Source organism: Paroedura picta, chromosome 4 (genome assembly GCF_049243985.1).
Source record: "Paroedura picta isolate Pp20150507F chromosome 4, Ppicta_v3.0, whole genome shotgun sequence".
Lineage (NCBI taxonomy): Eukaryota > Metazoa > Chordata > Lepidosauria > Squamata > Gekkonidae > Paroedura > Paroedura picta.
Window position 1 is genome coordinate 114,299,601 of NC_135372.1, and position 19,258 is coordinate 114,318,858.

Sequence of the window (19,258 nt, forward strand, 5' to 3'; positions counted from 1 at the left end):
GGGCATTTTGGGCTGCAGTGGGTAGGTGGAGGTGAGAAAATTACACTCTGCAGGTGAAAATCCTTCAGTCCATAAAAGCACTCTGGCAGATTCAAGCAACCACCTTGCATTCTTTGGTCACCTGTTCCTCTCCTTTTGCCCATCTCTTTTATCTCCATCCTTCTACTTACCATTCTCTGGGCTCTCCATAATTCCAACTCCCTTGTTCTGAACAGATTCTTTCTATTCCTTCCTGCTACAGGAGAGAGGGTTGTCCCATTATTCAATGCTGTAGCCTCAATTTTCTTTTCTTTTTTGGTCTGAGGAAGGGCATATCCTTCAGGATTGTTCTACCCCTCCCTCCCCGTTTCCTCCACTACATCATTAATGTGCTGGATGTTCCCTGTTCACTTGTTTGCAGGTGTTTTTCAAAGCTGGCTTGCTGGGTCTCCTTGAGGAGATGCGCGATGAACGCCTGGCTAAGATTATCACAATGCTGCAGGCTAGGATGCGTGGGCGCCTGATGCGGATTGAGTATGGCTGGATCATTGGTAGAAGGTACAGAGACCAACAATCCTTCCTTCCTTGACTCTTGCTTCTCACCAGAATCACCCATCTTGTCTTCTGCTAGGATTCTCATGGGGAATGGAGGAACATATTGGTGTTTTCCACACAGGGACAGGCTTGTGCCCTTTGCCTCTTGCTGATGCAGCTGCTAACAAAGTGCAGTGGTAACTGGGCTTCCCTGGTCTTGTTTTTCTAATTATTAATTTAGTATAATTTACTTTAATTAATCTTGATATACTTTTGTGCTAAAATATGCATCAGATTCTGAGTCCTGGCTTGGAGTAGAGGTTAACTTCAGTGGTGGGTGGTGGCTCTGAGAGTCAGCATGGTCTAGTGCAGGGGTAGTCCGCATCCGCTGGCAGGGGCTCCTGGGAATTGTAGTCCATGGACATCTGGAGGGCCGCAGTTTGACTACCCCTGGTCTAGTGGTTCAAAGTGACAGTGTCTAATCTGAAGAACTGGGTTTGATCCCCCATTCCTCCCCCACATGCAGCCCGCTGGGTGACCTGGGGCCAGCGATAGTTATGTGAGCTCAGCTTCACCTACCTCGCAGGGTAGGTGTGGGAAGAGACAGTTTTGTGGTAAAAGGAAGGGAAAGGTATTTGAAAGTCATTTTGGGTAGTGAAAAGTGGGGTGTAAAAAATCCAGTTCTTCTTTTCTTCCATTTAAAATAAAGTAAGCTTTCCTCCATATATCTTTGCAAGGAAAGGGAGCTAGAGATTTATTTTAAAAATAAAAAACAACAATCTTTCCCAAAGCTTTGGAACAAGGCAAGTTAGAGAAGGAAACACTGGGTGGTACATGAGTGTACCTTGATGCTTCCTCCAGCTGTTTTCAGGTTGTATAATGCAGGGGTAGTCAACCTGTGGTCCTCCAAATGTCCAAATGCTGGCAGGGGTTCATGGGAATTGTAGTCCATGGACATCTAGAGAACCGCAGGTTGACTACCCCTAGTATAATGTATAATGGGAGCATAAAACATAAATCTATCTCCAATATTCAGACTGTGAGAAGGACCCAAACCCACAATCCCTAAATGTTTTCCTTTTTCCCTACAGGGAAGCTCTCTACACCATTCAGTGGAATCTGCGTGCTTTCAACGTTGTCAAGAATTGGTCTTGGATGAAGCTCTTCTTCAAGATCAAGCCTCTTCTCAAGTCAGCTCAGACAGAGAAAGAAATGGCTCTCCTCAAAGAGGAGCTCCAGAAGCTGAAGGAGGCCCTGGAGAAGTCAGAAGCAAAAAGAAAAGAGCTGGAGGAGAAGCAAGTCAGCATCATCCAGGAGAAGAATGATCTGTCATTGCAGCTTCAAGCAGTGAGTAACTGCAGTAGCTACAATTTCCACTTCCCAAAGGAGGTCTAGGGCATTGGTGTGAACAGTCTGAAGAAGCTGAGAATTAATCTTGATATACCTTCAAATACCTGGATTAAACAATAGTTTAAGCTAATTGTGTTGAGCCTTCTTTGATGCAAAAGGCTTCCTTTCTACAGAAAAGCATCTTCTGATGGAGGAAAAGTCTCTTTCTAGGGGTGGGGGTGGGAAGAGCTTCTTGCCCCAGAGGAAGGTCCTTTCTGCCCAGGAAAGGCTCCATACTTAGCCAAGCAGAGTGGTAGGGCACATGTTTACTTGGGCATCCTAGTTTGAAAAAGATGGGTAACAAAGACATCCTCTTTTTTAAGACTGTTTGGTTGTAAAATATTAATAAGTGAAATATATGTTGGTGCTTGCAACAAGCAGGTAAAATGGCATTTAGTTTTAAAATATCCAAAGTTTTTGAGATCCAAATTTCATAATAATTTTGGTATGTTTTAGAATAACAGAGGAAATACAGACAGAGGAAAGAGATTGGTGACCTGTAGGAATGGGGGGAATCTCCAAAGTTAATTAGGAGTAAGTGTAAGGAACCACCTGTCCTACCCCTTACAACCCTACAGCTCCCATTCTCAGCTCTATTCTCTATTTTAGACTTCACCAGATATTATGTGTTGTCCCTCAACCACAAGAAATGAAGACTTGCCCTATCCATGAAAGCTGAGACTCTAGAGATGCTGAATTATGTGTTAGTTAATTGGTTCTGTACATGCATTAAAGTGTAGCCATGATCACCCCTGCTTTTGACTTCCCTAATTAACATGTTTGATATTTCTTGAGTTGGGAGATTGGAGGCAGTCAAGTGAAGGGAGATTTCCTGCTTATATCTATCCAGAACAGAGAAAAAGGACTGAACAATAATGCTACATTCATTTTTTACAAAAGTCCCTTGAGGCTGTAGCAGCAAGACCTCCCAGTAGGTCAAGTGCCATTTTCTGGACTTCTCTTCTCAGGAACAAGACAACTTGGCTGATGCAGAGGAGCGTTGTGACCTGTTAATCAAGACCAAGATCCAGCTGGAAGCCAAGGTGAAGGAATTGATGGAACGTCTGGAAGATGAGGAGGAGATGAACTCGGACTTGACCTCTAAGAAGCGAAAACTGGAGGATGAATGTGCTGAGCTGAAGAAAGACATTGATGATTTGGAGATCACTCTGGCCAAGGTGGAGAAAGAGAAGCATGCCACAGAAAACAAGGTATATGAATGATGTGTGCTTATTATTACAGGGAGTTGACAACATCCAAGATTGTGTGCTGAGAAGCTGAGGGCATCTATAATAGGCTTAGATTGGAGTAACTTGGTGTAAGATTGCATGTGGTTGTATATCATTCTGAAATAGCATGAAATGGGTCAAGAATTATGATGTTAGTTGATTCTGTAGTGTCAGAAAGTGCTACCAATTAAGCAGAAAATCCATGTTATTCAACATCAAAACATAATACCAAGCAGAGAGAAAATTATTTGATCCCTCAGCTCTCTTCTAGCAACAGAATCCCTGATAGACCAGACCAACAGTCCCTCTTGTCCAGCACCCTGTCTCACACAGTGGCCAACCAGTTCCACTGGAGGGCCAACAATGTTGCCTTCTGGCTCTGGGATTCAGAAGACTAGTGCCTCAGAACATGGAGGTCCCCTGCAGTAACCATGGCTAGAAGCCACTGATAAACCTATCCTACATGAATCTATCTAATCCCCCTTTAAAGCAGTTTATTCCTGCATTATTATATAGCATAATTCAGGTGAAGAAATAATTTTTCCACCAGTCTTTCTTAGCTGATGAAAATGTCCAGCTCTTCTCTTCTTGTATTGATTATGACTTATCCTGCAATTGTTAGAATTGTTAAAGGTTAGATGACTTAAATTTTGTTCACTTTCTCTCTAATGTAACCTATGTATCCCCTCCAAGTTAAGCTAACCTTCTACGACATCACCCTAGGTGAAAAACCTGATTGAAGAAATGGCTGCTTTGGATGAGGTCATTGCTAAGTTGACCAAGGAAAAGAAGGCATTGCAGGAGGCCCACCAACAAGCTCTGGATGACCTTCAGGCTGAGGAGGACAAAGTCAATACCCTAACGAAGGCTAAAGTCAAGCTGGAGCAGCAAGTTGATGATGTGAGTCAAAGGATTAAAAAGTCTGTGATTGCTGAGGAAAATATTAAGACATTCAATGATGAAAATCGTGGAAGAGCCTTCTAAAACCACCTTGCTCATTCACAGCATTGTCCTGGTGATTCGTATGATAGTTGTCTTGCTGGAACCTCAACAAAGAGTGGTTGAATTACAAATACTTAGCTAGGAATGCTGGGCTGGTACATGTGTCCCAGAACCTCAGATACTCCTTTAAAGCTTCAGCTTTGTGACCAACAAGATTAGACTTCCTATCATATGTTTTTAAAAGATCATTGTTGGAGGGGTATGCTTTGTGAATTTGGTGTGGAGACAGGGGGAAAGTGGCAGAACATGTAGGATCTTATTTCATTTCCTATCCTTCATTGTTTTGGTAACTACAGCTGGAAAGTGCATTAGAACAAGAAAAGAAGATACGAATGGATCTGGAAAGGGCAAAGCGCAAACTAGAAGGTGATCTGAAGCTGACTCAGGAATCTGTGATGGATTTAGAGAATGACAAGGTGCAGCTGGAGGAGAAACTTAAAAAGTGAGTGTACGGTTAATGGAAATGCTCTACCATCAAGTCTAATTATATTTTGCAGGCTCTGCCACGTTCTTGATAGCACAGACAGTACAACTACCAGATTTTGCACAGTTTCATCCTGGAATTTCTCAGTAGTACTTATATATCAAGGAAAATGTTTAGTTTTACTGCAGTTTCTTGACAGGCAAGCACATGAAAATGCAAAGGTGGAAACCCAGTGGTGTTTATGTCCCACTGCTGCCTGTGGAATGTAATACTATTACTCTTTAGAGTTTCACCCTCTTGTACCCAGGTTCACCTAGAATTCTTAGTTACTTGAATGGAATGGGGACAGAGGAAGTCTATGAGAGCACATTGTAACTAGGAGGAACCCATTATAACTTCAGACTCACAGAATGTACCTTTCTCTGGAGACCTCCCCTGAAGTCTAGTTGCCACATTGTTCAAGGGGTTAGGCACCAAGTTTTGCATCAAAATTAAAATGAGTGAACCAAAGACTTTCCTGCCTCCTCCTTTGCACTGCCACCCATTGAGGCACCTGAAGTTCTGTTTCTTGTGGTCATGTGACCCTCACAAACAGCATGAGATGCCACGTAGGGGGATCTGTAGTGGCAGAGTAAGCCGGCATAAACGGATCATCTTCTTCAGCAACAGAAATGCTGGCCCACTTACTACATGACGTCCATTATGCCAATCCTATGGCATATGAACACATGATGGTGTCTTGTACTGAATCAGGCTATTGGTCTATCAAAGTCAGTATTGTCTACTCTGATTGGTGAAGGCTCTCAAAGTTCTCAAGATGAATTCACCTACCAGCTGATCTATTTAAACAGACATGCTAGGGATTTAAATAGGCCTCCTAGGGATTGAACCTAGGACCTCCTAAGTGCCAAACAGATGCTCTGCCACTGAGCTATAGCCCATCTTCAAATGTCTACAGCAGGGGTAGTCAACCTGTGGTCCTCCAGATGTCAATGGATTACAATTCCCATGAGCCCCTGCCAGCATTTGCTGGCAGGGGCTCATGGGAATTGTAGTCCATGAACATCTGGGGGACCACAGGTTGACTCCCCCTGGTCTACAGGATATGCTCAACAGGATATATAACTGAGTTATCATGTAAGCCAAAAGCACATTTTAAACACTCTTTTATATTTTAGGCAGCCATTGTGAAACGAATTCTTATTCTTTCAGGACTGAAAATTGCCAAGAATCTAACCAGAGATTATTTTCCTTCATAGGAAAGATTTTGAAATGAACCAGCTAAATTCAAGAATCGAAGATGAGCAGATCCTTGCAACACAACTGCAGAAAAAAATTAAAGAACTCCAAGTAAGATTAACAGGACTGTTCAAGGTCTTCTACTAGACTAATCGTCTCGATCATAAATGATGGGATGAACAAAAATTGTGTGCTTTATAGTCCTAGTACACAAAGCATGTTTGCTCCACACCCAATGTTACAGGCTTTATGACAGCACATATTTCACGTGTCTCCAAGAAACTTTCTAAAACTGTAACGATGGGGCTGTTTGGAATGGTGGTGGGAAGTGCTGCCAATCAACCCATAGAATTTTCAAAGCAAGAGATACTCAGAGGTGGTTTGCCGTTGCAAGTACTAAGCAGGGGCTGACCCTGCTTAGTTTTCAAGATATCAAGCTAGCCCAGACCATGCAGGTCAAACTGTGCTTTTTCCTATAAGCCTTCTTTGAGAGAAGAATTAAAGATGAACCAGAAATGGAAGCTTCTTTGGTAGCTTTGAAAAATATCTCTACATGGGAAATTTGGGGAAAACATGGAGAATTACAAAAGTAACCAGTGATCTGATGACCCACAGGATCAGTCCAGGAAATATTGTCCTTATTCTTACTTGCCTTCATTTTACCCTCAGTGATGTAGCCTGTGTATAGCTGTGAAGGTATCATGCTCACACATGAATCCCAGTTATTATCCCAGTTAGCAAACAAGAGCAGAGCCTTTTCAGTTGTGGGGCCTTGTTGGGCCAATGTCTACTACTGATAGTTTTATGGCAAAGTTTTAATTTCTAAACTTTCAATAGATTGCAATATTAGTGATTATGTGTTACCTTACTTATGCTGTATATTCTAATATTTTATTATTGTATCATGTGCTATGGCAAAAGGTTGGGAAATAAAATCTCAGAGGAGTAGTGGCAGAATGACAATAAAGTGACTGAAAATCTGTGTAATCATGCTTGGAAAAGATGAATGTCTTCAGGGGAACATGTGAACCTTCCCTTATTCTCCCAGTAGTGACAATTACCATGCTGGCCATACTCAAGAGTCACTTAGTTTGGGGCAAGGTTCCTTAAGCTGGAGGAGGACTTCCAGTGTTGGTGAGCTGAATGGTAGGATTCAAACTGTTGTGGTTTAAGAATCAAAATGAGTGTAGCCTTAGAGGAATATGCAGAGGCCCTCCTGTACAGGAAATGCTCCTGTCTTGAGCACCTGGTGATCTGGAAGCCCAGGAAGAAGCAGAGAGGCTCTGACCATTCCCGCCTTCCTTTGTCCCCCCACAGGCCCGTATTGAGGAGCTGGAGGAGGAACTGGAGGCAGAACGGGCTGCCAGGGCCAAGGTTGAGAAGCAGCGGGCAGAGGTGGCGCACGAGCTGGAGGAGCTGAGTGAGCGGCTCGAAGAAGCAGGTGGTGCGACAGCCTGTCAGATAGAACTCAACAAGAAAAGAGAAGCTGAGTTCTTGAAGCTGCGCAGAGACCTGGAGGAGGCCACGCTGCAGCACGAGTCGACGGCTGCCGCTCTGCGCAAGAAGCATGCAGACTCTGTGGCTGAACTGGGGGAGCAGATCGACAACTTGCAGCGGGTCAAGCAGAAGCTGGAGAAGGAGAAGAGCGAGTTAAAGATGGAAGTGGATGATCTGTCATCCAACATTGATTACCTCACCAAGAACAAGGTGGGTGCTTGAGTTACGGAAGAGTGTAGATGCTTCTTTTATGCACAAATGTGTCAGAAGTGAAGTGTGGGAGTAAGTTTTCATGTGCAGGGTGGAGTATGTCAAGCATGAGATTAGATGGGCATTTTCCCTACAGCTGGTTCAGGATGTACCACATGCAAGTGTGACTGCTTCACATGCACCACAGCTGCCATTTTAACCTATACCCAACTGTACTGAGCCACATAGGCCCTAGTCTGCTGTTGCTGCTTGTACCAGCACGGCATGTTGCAGTCTCTGCAGGCCTCTCTTTTAGAAACAAATTGTAAGTACAATAGCACCTTTAAGACCAATGAAGTTTTTTTCAAGTCGTAAGCTTCCGTGTGCACAGCACACTTTGTCAGACAATGAAATGGAAATAACCAGATTCTGCTCAAATAGATAAGATACACCAGTTGGTGTTGAGTGGAGAATATGGCATCTTTTGATTCTTGGCTTTCATTTTCTAGAAAATAAGTTTCTCGTTCTTGTAGCTACCCGCCACACTCAGCATCTCAACAAAACCTAAAGAAATCTCAGAACTGTTTTCTTGGTCATTGCAGGCAAATGCTGAAAAACTGTGCCGAACATATGAGGATCAGCTGAGCGAAACCAAATCAAAGCTGGATGAACTTCAGCGGCAACTGGCTGAAGTGAGCACCCAGCGTGGGAGGCTCCAGACGGAAAACGGTACGTGGAGCAAATTCTTTACGGGCTGAGAGAGTTGCTGAGAGGTGATGAGGCTCTCCAGACCATTGAAGTGCTTACCCTTGATTGCATGTATGTTGTATTGCTCCAATAAGAGATCAGCCCAGTTAAGGAGCCTTGACGTCTAACAAAGATCCATGCCCTTTCTTATGCAAGGAAATTACACACACCTACAAAAGACCCTAATAATCAGATTGGTTGACCACTCTTAGTAAAAGTTCTGGAATTAGGGCATCTATACAAATTCTGGTACCTACTCAGTTGTCAGGCCTTGGGAAAGTCAATAGATCCTCACTTTGTCGCAGAGGTGATGAAACAGTTTTAGCTAGAAAGGCTATAGGAATACACAATAATGCAGTTGACAGCATATCCCTGGCACCAGTGTCAGCTGCAGCAGCAATACCTTTTGAGAAGAAAAACCTTGGCTGTTCAACACTGTCTACAGTGTCCTTACGACCCAAAACATACAGTAGTAATGTCTGGGGAACTTCTAGAATATTTTGGTGTCTTTTTCACTGATGTGACAATCTTTGTGTGTGTGTGTGGGGGGGGGGCATCTGCTCTGTGAACAGAAGTACAATGAAAAATATTACTGAATCTGAATTTCAGCCAGTAATTCAGATAAGCACATAAAGCCAGAGACCTATGGGACCAAATCTGTGGTTGATTTAAGCACAGGATACATACAAGTATTTGCAACCTTTCATATGTTCTGTGCTGAATGTATGGGAAATTAGGATAAAGAAACTGTTATTTGAGTGATGCCTAAATGATGAAAACACTTGAGTATTACAATGAATAAATTTCACTGAACCTTGGGCTCTTTGCAAAATCAGGAGAACTTAGCCGCCTTCTTGAAGAGAAGGAGTCTTTGATCAACCAGCTGAGTCGGGGCAAGACTTCCTTCACGCAGACCATCGAGGAACTCAAACGACAGCTAGAAGAGGAGACCAAGGTGAGGTGACTGTTTATTTGACTGAGGCTGTTACACCTGCAGCTAGGGAACATAGGCCTTAACATTGCACTGATGTTCACCAGGGGACACTGCCACAAACTACTGACCTAGAACATTTGAAGCATGTTCTTGTGAGCATGTTCTCTTTCTCTACCTCTAAGAAACCACAACTCTCACTCTTAGGATGAAGGAACTTTCACAGCAGGCGGTTTAGGTTGTAGACAGATTTTGGCTTTGCACCTGGAGGACCCCCTTCCAGATAATATTGCACCTTCAGGGAAAATATATTAAGAAAAGATATGCTTTAAAAAAACAGCATTTTTGAGGGGAAAAATGCAAAGATGACTAGAATGGAAGGGCTTTGCTTTTGAACAGAGAACTAAAAGTAACCTTGATTATTCTCTGGTTTGAAACAATGGTTTCAAATTAACTTTTGACGGGAGCTCTGCTAGTTCATGGCCTATCAACCAACCAAGACAGGGAAGTTGTTTCATGTTGGCAGACTAATGGATGATCCATTTGTGAAATGAATGGGATGCTGTTAATGTTTTCAGGGCAGATTAGGCTGTATTGATGCCTTGGTTACCTTGAACAATGTCCATAAAGGTATTATTCAGGTTAAACAGCTACTACTAACTACTATTGAATGGTGTTAAACCCTGCATAGTGTACACATTCATGGCTTAGAACAGCCAGCATGGATTAGCTGTTACAAGTGGCAGACTCTAATCTGGAGAACCGGGTTTGTTTCCACACTCATCCCCATGAAGCCTTTTGGGTGACCTTGGGCCAATCACAGTTCTCTCAGCTCTCAGCTCCACCTCACTCACAAGGTACCTGCAGTGGGGAGGGAGGGGGGGAAGGGAAGGAGATTGTAAGCCTCTTTGAGCTTCTGGCAGAGAAAAAAACTACTTCTTCTGAGAAGGCAGCCATATTCCTAGAAAGCCGCAGCTATCTCTGCTCCTGTGGAAAACACTCCAGTCAGCATTTGAGTGAATGTTTTAGATTGCCAGAGAAACCCAAAGCACTCTGGCCTTGCTTTAACTTTAACCTTTATGATTTCAACTTTCCAGTCCAAAAACGCTTTGGCTCACGCTTTACAAGCCTCCCGCCATGACTGTGACCTTCTGAGGGAGCAGTATGAGGAGGAGGCGGAGGCCAAGGGAGAGCTCCAGCGGTCCCTGTCAAAGGCCAATGCTGAAGTGGCCCAGTGGAGGACCAAATATGAGACTGATGCCATACAGAGGACTGAGGAGTTAGAGGAGGCCAAGTAAGTCACTGTGACAGTCGTTCCTGTTAAATAAAATCCTGCAGCTCCAGGACCACACACAGCGTCGTTCATCTTTGGCATTCTGAAGGCACCTTCGCTATTATAACTGAAGGAGCCAGTGTGGTATAGTGGTTGGAGTGTCCAACTAGGCTCTGGGAGATCTGATCCCTACTCTGCCTAACTGGGTGACCTTAGGCCAGTCACACCTCTCAGCCTAACCAACCTCACAGGGGTTTTGTAAGTGTTAAATGGAGGAGAGAAGTACACTGTACTGTTTTGGGTTCCTACTGGGGGGGGAGGGGAGGCCAATATAAAAAAAATGAAATGAAGAAGAAAGGGAGAGATTCCCTGACAATACAGTGGTGCATTGTGGGAAGAGAGAGTTTAAGTTCTTGATTAGTCACTTCCAAAATTCAGACAGCATGTAGCGTCATAGTTTGCGGAGATGGTTTGTCAACATAACAGTGCAAAGAACTGTAGGAGGTGGTTTTGTGTCTTGTCCAGGGCTGCAGCTAATTTCTTGGTCCCTTTGCAGGAAGAAGCTGGCCATTCGGCTGCAGGAGGCGGAGGAGGCTGTGGAAGCAGCGCATGCCAAGTGCTCCTCTCTGGAGAAGACCAAGCACCGCCTGCAGACAGAGATCGAGGATCTGTCCATTGACTTGGAGAGAGCCAACTCTGCCGCAGCGGCTTTGGACAAGAAGCAGCGCAATTTTGACCGCATCATCGCTGAATGGAAGCAGAAGTACGAGGAGACTCAGGCTGAGCTGGAGTCATCTCAGAAGGAGTCCCGCAGTTTGAGCACAGAGCTCTTCAAACTCAAGAATGCCTATGAGGAGTCTCTGGAAAATCTAGAGACCCTCAAGCGTGAGAACAAGAACCTGCAAGGTACTCTATATGTATCTTCATTGACTGTACCAAGTGTTACTACTGTGTACAGATGCCTTTCTTGTTTCAAAAGGCAAGTCTCTAGTCCTTAATGTTACAAGGTATATCTGACTGTGGAACTCCAGAGGTAAATTGAAGAACTGCACAGTATTTCCTGATGGAAAAAGGCCAGTGGGAGAGGCTTCATTAATCTGAATGACCCTTTGCTTTCCTAATAAATAGCAGATACAGAATACATGATCAAAATAGGTTAATAGATACTCATGGTCATACTCTGTAGAGGATGACTAGATCAGGTTTTCCTAACCCAAGATTCTGATTACAGCTCTTTAAGGACAATGGCAGCTTAGACTGGGCTTATAAACAATTATTTGCCCACTTTGTCCCACTTTGTGATTAAAAATTACCTCTATACAACAAGGGAAAGAAAATATGAACATTGGAAGAAAACTTTTATTTGCCTTCTTTCAGGCTAAGTGGGTCCAACTGCCTATATAATGTTTGTGGGGAAGGAGCCCAAAGCAGCCCTTTTTTCCAGGGGAACTGATCTCTGTAGCCTGGAGATGAACTGCAATTCCAGGGGATCCCCAGGTCCCACCTGGAGGCTGGCATCCCTAACTCTGAGTGACCACAGAGCTCAGCCTTCTAACAATAGGACTGGGGTGGCTGCTGTATTTCAGGTTGAGGGTGAAAGCCTGCCAGGAACATGTGGCAACTATAAACCATCCCTTGTGGTAAGTGAGGCCAGCCTGACTACAGGCCAGCCTGTAATTCCTGCCCCGCTCTCTTCCCAACCAGAGGAGATCACCGACTTGACTGATCAAATCAGCATGACTGGCAAAACCATCCATGAGTTGGAAAAGCTGAAGAAAGGCCTGGAGAATGAAAAGAATGAGATCCAGGCTGCTCTGGAGGAGGCTGAGGTAAGGTTCTCGCTTGTGGGGAGAAGTACGAGGGGCGGCCTCCCAATGAGGCCTCGGACAGAATCCGCTTCATACGCTGATGGAATGGCAGAGATTTGGGCTAGCAGCCATAGAATGGCCTTGTGGAAGCTGAGAAAATACAAGAGAAGGAGAAGGCATGGCAGCTTCAGCTTCAACCAGAGTGTTGATGAAGGGGCCACAAATGGTGATTTTATAAAGAATGACTCTTTCACAAATCTTCTGTTTTTCCATTCACACCATCCATCTCCTTTTGCTACTGATTTGGGCCGTATTCCAGCCTTAAGTCTCCAGTGAGAAAGTAGGCAGCCTATTCAGCTCTACACTGGCATCTAGTGGTCAAAAAGGTCACCCTAAACCAGTGGTCCCCAACCTTTATTAGGCTGGGGACCGGCAGGGCATCGGGTCGCGCCCGCAGGGACCGCGCCCGCGCGGGCCACGCCCATGCTTCGGGCCGCGCCCGCGCCCGGCCGTGGGCCGCACCCGCGAGCCGCGCCCGGCCGCGCCCGCGGGCCGCACCCACGAGCCGCGCCCGGCCGCGCCCGCGGGCCGCACCCGCGGATCGGGCCGCGCCCGCGGGCCGCACCCGCGGATCGGGCCGCGCCCGCGGATCGGGCCGAGCGGGCGCGGCCTGCACGGGCGCGGCCCGGCCCTGATTCCCTGCCCGCCCTCCCGCAGTAAGTAGCTTCCCGGGCCGCAAGCTTGCGGCCTGGGAAGTTTTTTACTGCCGGGGGGGGGGGCGGGGAGAGGGAGCCGCGGACCGGCGCCATGGCCTTTGCGGCCCGGCGCCGGGCCGCAGCCCGCAGGTTGGGGACCACTGCCCTAAACTACCATATGCCCAAAGCTCCCAACTAGGCAGATACACACACACACACACACACACACACACACACACACACAATACAGTTTCAGATTTGTTCTGAAATTATTTGGGCCGAATCCAAAGCACACTAATAAACCTTCACTTTTTTAGATTCAACCAAATGTGAACAGTTTCAGGGTTTTTTTTGCGTGCAAATGCCCCCCCGCCCCCAGGCAGCAGAGAGCATATTTGCTGGCTGAAAAGGAGGACAAGAGAGCACCTGCCAAACAGCTGATAATGACAGGCATGTTGAGCATTTAAAATCCCACCCCAGAAAATCCCTGAGAAAGCAGGAGGGGAGGCATTTTAACAGACTAATCACCAAATCATGATTTGGCCACTGCTGATTCAGCCTGTTTAAATGCAGGGATAGGCGGTTCGACTCAGTTAGGTCTGAGAAGTACCCAGATCAGTATTGATTCAGGTACTTTTTGACTTATCCAACCAAATAAGTTGCCTGCTCCCAACAAGTACTAGAAATCCTCCTTCTCGGTGGGACAGTCATTGAGAAGTGAAGGGAACCTCCGGTGCGTCTGTTGCTAAATGCTACCTCTCTTTCCATTTAAAGGGGGCCCTGGAGCATGAGGAGAGCAAGACTCTTCGCATTCAGTTGGAGCTGTCCCAAATCAAGGCTGATGTCGATAGGAAACTGGCAGAGAAGGATGAAGAATTTGAAAACCTGAGGTAGGAACTGGACATATTGGGTGGGCTTCTGAATAAAGCCTGTGATCCTTGGAGGGCAGGCACCACACATACGAGTCAAGTGGGTCCTCCCTAGATCACTTTCTTCACTGTTACAGGCGAAACCACCAGAGAGCCATGGACTCCATGCAGGCCTCATTAGATGCAGAAGCCAAAGCCAGGAATGAGGCCATCAGGCTGCGGAAGAAAATGGAGGGAGACTTAAATGAGATGGAGATACAGCTGAGCCATGCCAACCGCCAGGCTGCAGAGTCCCAGAAACTGGTGCGACAACTCCAAGCCCAAATGAAGGTCAGTCCTGTCCCATACTCAACTGGAGCCTTGCTCTCAATAGACCTTGCTGAAATTTGCTGTATCTGCATGTCTCTTTCCATGAGTTCCACAGTCTATGCAGTTTTAGTTTCTGAGAAAGGGCTCCCTCATTCGGGGAAGGGTCTCAAGCAAACCTGTTGTCCAAGTGTTAAAGGCAGCCTCTTCTTCTCTGGGTGAATGCTACAACACTGATTCTTCTTCTTGGTGCTCCCGACAGGATTTGCAGATAGAACTGGATGATACCTTGCGTCATAATGATGATCTAAAGGAGCAGGCAGCTGCCTTGGAAAGGCGCAACAACCTCATGATGGCTGAAGTGGAGGAGTTGCGTGCAGCTTTGGAGCAGGCTGAACGTGGAAGGAAGTTGGCTGAGCAGGAGTTACTGGAGGCCACTGAGAGAGTCAACCTGCTGCACTCCCAGGTAAGACTGAAGGCTAGACCTGCAAGGAAGGTAGCCACCTCAAGCTCTCAAGGGGGTGAATCAGAGGCTGAAACAGGGGCAGGGATCCTGGCCAAATGGAACGTCTCTTTCTGCAGCATGCTCTCTCTCATGATCTTGTAAATAATAAGAAGGTCACTATCTCTTTGGAGTGACTTCCAAAGGTCCATAGAGTAATTATGTCAAGCGCATCAGATGGTGCTGATTGCATTCTCTGCACCATGCTGTTACATCATATATGGAGTGGCCTGACAAACAAGGATGGGCCTAGGGTTACCATCCTCCAGGTGGGGCCTGGAGATCTCCTGCTGTTAAAACTGATCTCCAGAGAATAGAGATCAGTTTCCCTGGAGAAAATGGCTGCTTTGGAAGATGGACTCTGTATCCTGCTGAGGACTCTCCCCTCCCCAAATCCCATCCTGTCCAGGCAATTCCTCCCCCAGATCTCCAGGTATTTCCCAAGCCAGACCTAGCAACCCTCGTTGGGCAGCTTGCTTGTAGGCAGCAAATCAGCCTGTGGGAATCAGCTCCCTGCTTGCCACTGGGTGAGTGGAACACGGGCCCAACAGGCAGATATTGGGATTGTGAGCATCCTTCCTTGTACTAGAAGAGGGAGTCCACACGTTGCTCAACAGAGAGCCCTCTGCTGGTTGGTATCTGTTACTGCAGCATCTGCTCAGCTTTCTTGTTTCATCCAAGTGGCTCATGCTCCTGACCCTTCCTTTTGCCATGTCCCAGCAGCCTGTCCTGATTTGTCTCATCTATCACAGTCCTTTTCTCCCCCAGAACACAGGCCTAATAAACCAGAAGAAGAAGATGGAGGCAGACATTTCCCAGCTAAGCACTGAGGTGGAAGAGGCTGTGCAGGAATGCCGGAATGCCGAAGAGAAGGCCAAAAAAGCAATTACTGATGTAAGGGACCGGGAGTGGTGGGGATCCTGCAAACAAAGCAGTATGTGCATTTGGCAAGGGATACATTATTTGTTTAATTTCTATGCCACCTTTCCATGCTATTGGGCTCGGGGTGGTTTACAATAACAGGCCCCTTCTCCCCCATCCTCTTATACACCCTCTGCCATTTTCTCCAACAGATCTCTGGATGGGAAATGAAACAAATGCTACACCTTTCCTCCTCCTTCCCCTTCTTGTATCCTATTGATATTTAACATCAACATTTGAAACCCACTGATTTTTACAGCAGTAATCAGCACCTGATAATATACAAAATGAACTAGCGGACATTTTTTTACCTATTTGGCATGAGATGACAAGTGACGTAAGACACATGCACCGGCAGATATCCGATAGTTTGGCTATCTAACTAATTGGGGAAAGATGCCATTGAACTGGCAAAAGTCAGAGGTCAAATTTTGATGGCAACGTAATTCTGACATTCAGATGATGTTGAGTTGCAGGCGTAACTCTTGAAAGCAAACTAAAATTTTGTTGGGGTGAGATTTATAACTTTGTCTCATTTATAGTATTTAATAACAAGAAATCCTTGAAACAAACATGGTAGCACCTAGGGTTGTGCGCTTTGGCCCAAGTGCACAGCCCTGCCTAGACACAGCTAGCTGACTGCTGGTTCCATCGTCATCAGGGGATTTCTCTCTTGGTAATGACTGGCCTTACCTCAGGGCTACTCTAGCTCATTATGTGTTGTAGGATGACCAGTCAGCATTGAAGGAGATGGATGAGGGATTCACATCGTCCTGGTGCACATGCTTACAAAATTTGGATAAGAAGGTTGGGAAAGGGAACCTGTTTGCTATGGGGAAAGAAAATCTAGGCAAAACATCCATAAATAAGCACAAATTTATATAAATAAATTATATAAATTATATAAATAAGCACAAATAAGGCAAGCCAATATGCAGCACATCAGACGTTGATCCGGCCAGCCTCGGTAAGGTCGGTGGAGTGGCTGAAGTTGTGAGCCAAGCATTACCTGTTGGGATAACAGCTTGCAGTTACATAGGCCCTACCAAGACACGGGAACAAACTGATTGGGTGAAGAGGAGCTGAAAGAGCCAAGAGTTTCAATATGAGGGTGGGTGGTACCCTTGCAAACATATAGGATTTATGATTTATAATTGGCTGGGTGGATAGGTACCATTGTGAAGCAAACCGTGCTTCCAACTCAAGCAAACCATGTGCAATCAAATGCTATTAGCAACTGCTATTAGCATCCTCTGAACTAGCAAGCCTGATTGCAGGAGATGTTAGGAGACCAGGACTACTCTGGAGCCTCACAAATAGCCCCTTGGCTTTTGTGCCCCCAGGCAGCCATGATGGCAGAAGAACTGAAGAAGGAGCAAGACACCTGTGCTCACTTGGAGCGGATGAAGAAGAATATGGAGCAGACCATCAAGGACCTGCAGATGCGCCTGGATGAGGCTGAGCAGATTGCCCTCAAAGGAGGCAAGAAGCAGATCCAGAAACTGGAGGCCAGGGTGAGTATGAGACAGGTGGCATGGTGACTATGCCTATACTAATTTCTCTCAAACCAGCACGCCTTGAGGCCTCTATGCCCATTAAGGCTAGAAGCAAGAAGGATTGACTTGTGTTTTCCTTGCACAGAATGCAACACAATCAGAATTGCCGCCTAACATTACAAAGTGCTTCTTTTTGTGATGACTTGTTCTCACTAGGAAAAAGCCGGCTGAGGACAGTTCTAGGGGGAGATACTATTTGATTTCTTTTAGCTGTCCTGTATCTGAGGCTTTATCAGGGAATGTTTCATGTTACAAATAAAGATAGTGAATGGCAGCACAAATATCATTTCCAGAAACCATGATGACATGCAAGAAAAAGAACATGTAGGAAACAAAGTGTAGAACATCGACATGGAGGTCATTTATACATTGGCTTTCCTCCACCCCCAGCTTGGATGCTGTTGGGAAGCAAGGCTTTCCCCCCCCCCCACCCCAGTTCCTCCAGTACTGCAGTGCTGCCATGCACCTCCCAGGCTTCCCCCCATCTTTCCTGCAGTCTGTCCCAAACCTGATGTACTGCAATATTTCAGGAATTGTTGCAACAAAGCCAACGAAAATGAGAAAACCCAGATCTGCCCAGTCCTGCCTGCATTGACACCATTTTCCATGACTCAGCTCCCACTACCACCCCAAGGCATTCTTTTATTTCTCGTAATCAGCAATTGACTTATCATAGCGCTGTAATTGTTATAACAATAGGTCAGGTTTTTTAAATGCCCAGCTTTCGTTAATAAAAAGTGACCCTCCTCTTCCTTGTAGAAATAATATAGGTAAAGGTAAAGGTATCCCCTGTGCAAGCACCGTTTCATGTCTGACCCTTGGGGTGATGCCCTCTAGCGTTTTCATGGCAGACTCAATACGGGGTGGTTTGCCAGTGCCTTCCCCAGTCATTACCGTTTTACCCCCCAGCAAGCTGGGTACTCATTTTACCGACCTTGGAAGGAAGGAAGGCTGAGTCAACCTTGAGCCGGCTGCTGGGATTGAACTCCAAGCCTCATGGACATTGCTTCAGACAGAATTTCTGCTGCCTTACCACTCTGTGCCACAAGAGGCTCCAGAGATAATCTGCAAAAATAGAGGCTTGCTTTCTTTTCAGTCTGTCTGCATGAGTTCCACAGTCTATGCAGTTTTTTCTCTAAGAAAGGACTCTGCCCGTTCAGGGGAAGGGTCTTGAACAGGACTGTTATCTATTCTAAGGCACCCTTAAACAGAGAATCAGATGGAGCAATAGTTATAACCCCATAATAATTGCTGATATTAGAAATTTTTGGAAAAGCCCCTGGTGGCATAGATGGGGACAATAGGCTTTACTACAGTGACTGGGGCAGGGAAAATGGGAGCAAACATGCCATGTGGTAATATCTTTGCTGCTGGGGTTATCCCTGTGTAGCAAGCATCTGCATGAGGACATATAAGTTCCAAGGTCCCCTTCATAGTGACCAACTAGCTCATGGATTACCACTGGTTCACACTATATGACAGTTCAATCTTTCATTTTAGATCTGCAAGCCAGAAAGAAGGAAAATAACTTATCTACTCATTTCCCTTTTCAGGTTCGAGAACTAGAAGGAGAGTTAGATGTAGAACAGAAGAAGTTTGCGGAGACTCAGAAGGGTATTCGTAAATATGAACGCAAGATCAAGGAATTGACTTACCAGGTACAGCCATTACTTCAGCTCTTTCTCACCAGTTCCATATATCTATTAACAGCACTCTCCAATGCTCTTGCTCCTGTGCCACCTCGATCAAAAGGAAGATCTAGAATAAGGGCCAACTCTGATTGACCACAATGCATATATGTCGACTATATCCATGCATAGTGCCCTAGGAAGAAATGGGCAGAAGAGGAGAAATTAAAGAAAAGTACTATAGAAAGAGTAGAGGAAAAAAGGTGCTGTGTTTCAAAAGGCAGTCTTCAAGGTGCTGTGTTTCACTGGCAGTCTTCAAGCAAAGGTTGGATGCACACTTTTCTTGGATGCTTTAGGATGCTTAGGGCTTATCCTGCGTTGAGCAGGGGGTTGGACTAGATGGCCTGTATGGGCCCTTCCAACTCTATGATTCTAAGGCATCTGCTGTTGATTCAGCAGAGAAACACGGGGTGCTTCTAGAGCAAAAGAGCAGAATACAGCATGTTCATTCTGTGGAATGTCAAGCTGCCATGGCTAACC

The 19,258-nt window shown here is 45.7% G+C and overlaps 1 protein-coding gene across 3 annotated transcripts in view; it reads left to right on the top strand.

Moving 5' to 3' along the window:
- Nucleotides 1–19,258, top strand: part of MYH7B (myosin heavy chain 7B) — a 54,502-nt gene that overhangs the window by 34,233 nt on the left and 1,011 nt on the right. For all 3 annotated transcript variants that reach the window (XM_077335260.1, XM_077335259.1, XM_077335261.1), the window contains 18 exons: nt 401–537; nt 1,605–1,860; nt 2,871–3,113; nt 3,855–4,031; nt 4,430–4,575; nt 5,817–5,907; nt 7,114–7,503; nt 8,085–8,211; nt 9,066–9,184; nt 10,258–10,454; nt 10,990–11,339; nt 12,138–12,262; nt 13,711–13,826; nt 13,943–14,135; nt 14,374–14,577; nt 15,382–15,507; nt 16,878–17,048; nt 18,644–18,748. In XM_077335260.1, coding sequence (XP_077191375.1) covers nt 401–537; nt 1,605–1,860; nt 2,871–3,113; nt 3,855–4,031; nt 4,430–4,575; nt 5,817–5,907; nt 7,114–7,503; nt 8,085–8,211; nt 9,066–9,184; nt 10,258–10,454; nt 10,990–11,339; nt 12,138–12,262; nt 13,711–13,826; nt 13,943–14,135; nt 14,374–14,577; nt 15,382–15,507; nt 16,878–17,048; nt 18,644–18,748 — 3,273 coding nt within the window. The remainder of the gene's footprint in view (nt 1–400; nt 538–1,604; nt 1,861–2,870; nt 3,114–3,854; nt 4,032–4,429; nt 4,576–5,816; nt 5,908–7,113; nt 7,504–8,084; nt 8,212–9,065; nt 9,185–10,257; nt 10,455–10,989; nt 11,340–12,137; nt 12,263–13,710; nt 13,827–13,942; nt 14,136–14,373; nt 14,578–15,381; nt 15,508–16,877; nt 17,049–18,643; nt 18,749–19,258) is intronic.